The 3,713-nt window shown below is 40.6% G+C and overlaps 1 protein-coding gene across 1 annotated transcript in view; it reads left to right on the forward strand.

The window, feature by feature from the left end:
- LOC100856796 (neurexin) overlaps window positions 1–3,713 on the forward strand; it is a gene marked incomplete in the record, with an annotated part of 101,003 nt that overhangs the window by 83,812 nt on the left and 13,478 nt on the right. The window contains 1 exon segment of the mRNA NM_001253763.1: window positions 153–212. Coding sequence (NP_001240692.1) covers window positions 153–212 — 60 coding nt within the window.

Consider the following 3,713-nt stretch of genomic DNA (forward strand, 5'->3'; position numbering starts at 1 on the left):
CCCCCATCTCTCTCTGTTTTAAATCTAGAATTTTCTCAACAAAACTTCAAAAAATGACTTTAGTATTGGTAGCATGACGATGACAATAGATTTGTTACCCAAATGTCACCACAACTACTCGTAAAACTTTTCGTCGTCCTTTGTGCATCGGCAGACCGCCCCAACTGTACACAGACGATGAAGATTTGGACGAGATGCAGTCAACACAAGGCGTGAGTAGCTTGTCGATATCTACATAATATTATCTTGTCGTTTCTTGGAGTACTTCACAAAAGACGAAAAGTAGACAGAAGGTGCGATGAACGTTTTCAATATTATAGTGGTCGCCTTGAATGGATTGATTTTTACACTAGCGTATTCACAGTTGACACCGACTGTGTCAAACAACGGTGTACTTTACGCACCATATCATTTTATAATTGTTATAAAACTATGATGTTAGGAATACCCCTCACCCTAATCAAGATTGTGAGGAAAAGTAACAACGTCCGTAGATAGAACTTAAAGGAAGTTTCCATCTAGCTTTCGTAAAGAATAAATCATAACTCTTGCACCATCTGTTTCCTTTCTACTTCGGTGTCGTACTTTATGTTCGAGACAGTCAGTTGCTCACTCAAAACTCGCTGCACGTCCACTGGGGGGTGGGGGTGGGGGAGGCTGGGGACCAGATTAGTTCCATCACATCACACTTGTACTTGCGAGCTCTTTGTTGGCTCATATTGTCTTGTTGCCAGTTGTACTTATGTGTCAAAAGTTACAGCAAGTTGGATGACTAACAGAACTAAGGATTCATCTTTTGAGTAAGAATTTTAAACAATTAATATACAATTGACACCAGTGGCCCAAAGCCGTACCCAAGCTTTTACACCTTAAATATTAAATATATGTATGACATACTTAGTACCGTGTGACCTACACTGTAACACTGTGTTACAACTCAGAGGGTGTGGGTGAAACTGGTGAGGGGAGGAGGTCAGAATGAATTGAGTTCTTTTTTAACAAGTGGATAGGAATGAATGTTGCTTTTTGTGCATCGTAGACACACATGTGAGTTTCAGGAAGAAAGAAGGTCGGATAAAGGGACAATATGAAATGAGAAATGTGCAGCAGTCATTCTGTGAGCAACTGGCCCGGAGTTCAACGTTCGTCCGATTACGCTACCTCAGAATTACAAAGTTCCATCAGCTCAGTACCTAGTTTTGACAAATTTGACATAAAACATTTTGAGTCTCACAATATTTCAAGCTTTTTCAAATGCAATTCTTTGATTTTCTGGATAACGACTCAAAATAATCCTACGATTTTGACAGAGTAGATGGAGCATTCGATTTGTGGCCTAAATACTTGGTCTAAGTAACTCTAAACGGTCAAAAATGTCAGATAGAACTAAGTAATTCTGAGGTAGCGATTAGTGTAGCAGCCACCATCATAGAGCGCTAGTCGCAGTTGTCTACCTGTGTGCACTGCTCATGCTTGTTTTGGCTGTCTGTGCAAATCGTCTGAAGTACTTTGTGATATTGAGTGGCCCTTGTAAAAATCCAATGGATTATGTTTGTGGATGACATGACTTGCACTGTAGTATGCTTCCCGGAAAGTTGAGACTGTTTCAGAATGCTGTCATGTCTGCTGGGGTAATCATAATATAGGTTGTAAAGCCCATAAAGCTTGCTGTTGAGTGGGGATTGGCGTTATACAAATAATATTAATCGTTATTAAAGAAAAGTCTCTTTGTAACCCTCTGTTGTTAAATCTGACTAAAGCGAAAAAAAGCTTTAAATATGAGTAAAAGAATACGAGACTTCTTTAAATAGCCTCTTGCAGTCAGTAAATGGGAAGGTACAATCACAGCCAGTCATGTAAATCTGCACACCTTGTACTACTGGGCGTGAATACGATCCGAGTTCCCATATCCTTGCATGTCAAGTTTCAATATGTTTGACATATCATTTTATGACGTTTTTCTGTAAAATATGTTGGGTTTTTTAATTGGTATCATTCCACCCAGCTTTTTTGTACCACAGAGAGTGTCGATCGTTGTTGTGATATTGTGATTTACTGTTGTTTTCTTTTTTAATTTTATTTTTAATTCGTTGCTTCCGGAATCAGCAAGTAAATTTGATACACATCAGGATAACTATCACTATATCTTAGCTATCCCCCAAAACATATATCACGTTTGGCGTCTAACCCAATTCTGTTGTTGGCAATGCCATCACTTTTGCCACCACTATCACTGCCACCTTCATGACTTCCATCAACAGCATTGTCTGTTTGAAACAAAACTCTCATCAGAAAAGTACGAGGTTAGATTTTTTTTAAGTATTGATAGTTTCCATGCAGCGGCTGCAATATTGGCTTCAATCACAAAGGCAATACACATGATTCATCTATAACATCTTTTCTCTCGCACCAACAACTAGGGTTTCATGTGACGTTGCTCTTGATTAAGTAATTAATCTGCTTGCTCACATTACACGAACTGTCTTTGGGTAAGAGAATTTAGTGAAGGGAGGGAAACTTACTTACTTGTTAGGTTGGAGAATAGGTATCATTGCAGGCGGTACAGTGCCATAGCTGCTCCTCCCTCCTGTCCATGATCTATGAAACGGTCTGCTTGTTGATCTTGCTAGTTATTAGCGGGTTGGATATTGAGGATATTAACGAAATATTCGCAGAACCTACGTTGAACGTGTTCCGTGGGACACTGCTTTTGATGACCCGCGTTTTGGCGGCTCACATTCTTCCGTGAACGCGAAAACGGGCGATGACATCCAACAACATACTGTGCGAAATCCCCGTATATAATTATTAAGCGAACTTAGTGACGTGTCTGGACTTTCAGTTTGCCGGCCGGCAAATATCTGGCTTCTCCAGATATCATGTGACTGGCCTTCGATATCGAGAGAATTTCTCGTTTCCGCGCTCAGTTTTACCGGGAAGTTGACAGGATGCCCGCCGTTCTTTCGATATCCTACAGTTTGTCGATCAATGAACTGTGCGTATAAATGGGGCTTTAGATATTATTTTGTTCATTCATTCATGTCGTGTTGCTGCTTTGGATGACGAGGGATGAAAAAAGGGGTGGGGGGTACACGTCCTCCCTGGTGTTCAACTTGCCTATTTCTTCACTCCTCCAGCTTCTTTCCCTCAAACCTACACAGGGGTTGAAGGGCAGGTATTCTTTTGAAACAGAGCTCGAGCCAAGTAGAATGAAATAGTTGTTCTCACACCATCCCCATCCTTTTATCTAAACCCCACCCTCTTTTCAACCAAACTCCACCTTTTTTCTCACAACCCGTACCCTTTTTTTCAACCCCCACCCTTTTTCTTCCAAACCCCACCCTTTTCATTCAAACCCCACCACCACCAACATGTTTGTTTACATTATTATGTCTTCTTTGCCCCAGCTGTAGTAATTGGCTTGTCATCATTTCCCGCTTAGAAGTGTTGGAGCAAGTCACACCTCGAAAACAAGGGTTGTCATACAGTCTGAGTTAATATTGAGAACGTTTTGTTTTAGTTTTTGGCCTGGGTATATCCTGATAGGCAGGGCTGAAGCAGCCCGATTCCTAAATGGCACAAGTTGTGTTGAAGACGTAACTAATTTATGACCAAACAAAAGTATACTGTCAAATCAATTGTATTGGCCTAAGATTATCTCAATTATTTTTTTATAATTCCTTTTTGCTTTTGAGGGTGGGGGGGGGGGGGGA

The sequence above is a fragment of the Aplysia californica genome, unplaced genomic scaffold (genome assembly GCF_000002075.1).
Source record: "Aplysia californica isolate F4 #8 unplaced genomic scaffold, AplCal3.0 scaffold00126, whole genome shotgun sequence".
Lineage (NCBI taxonomy): Eukaryota > Metazoa > Mollusca > Gastropoda > Aplysiida > Aplysiidae > Aplysia > Aplysia californica.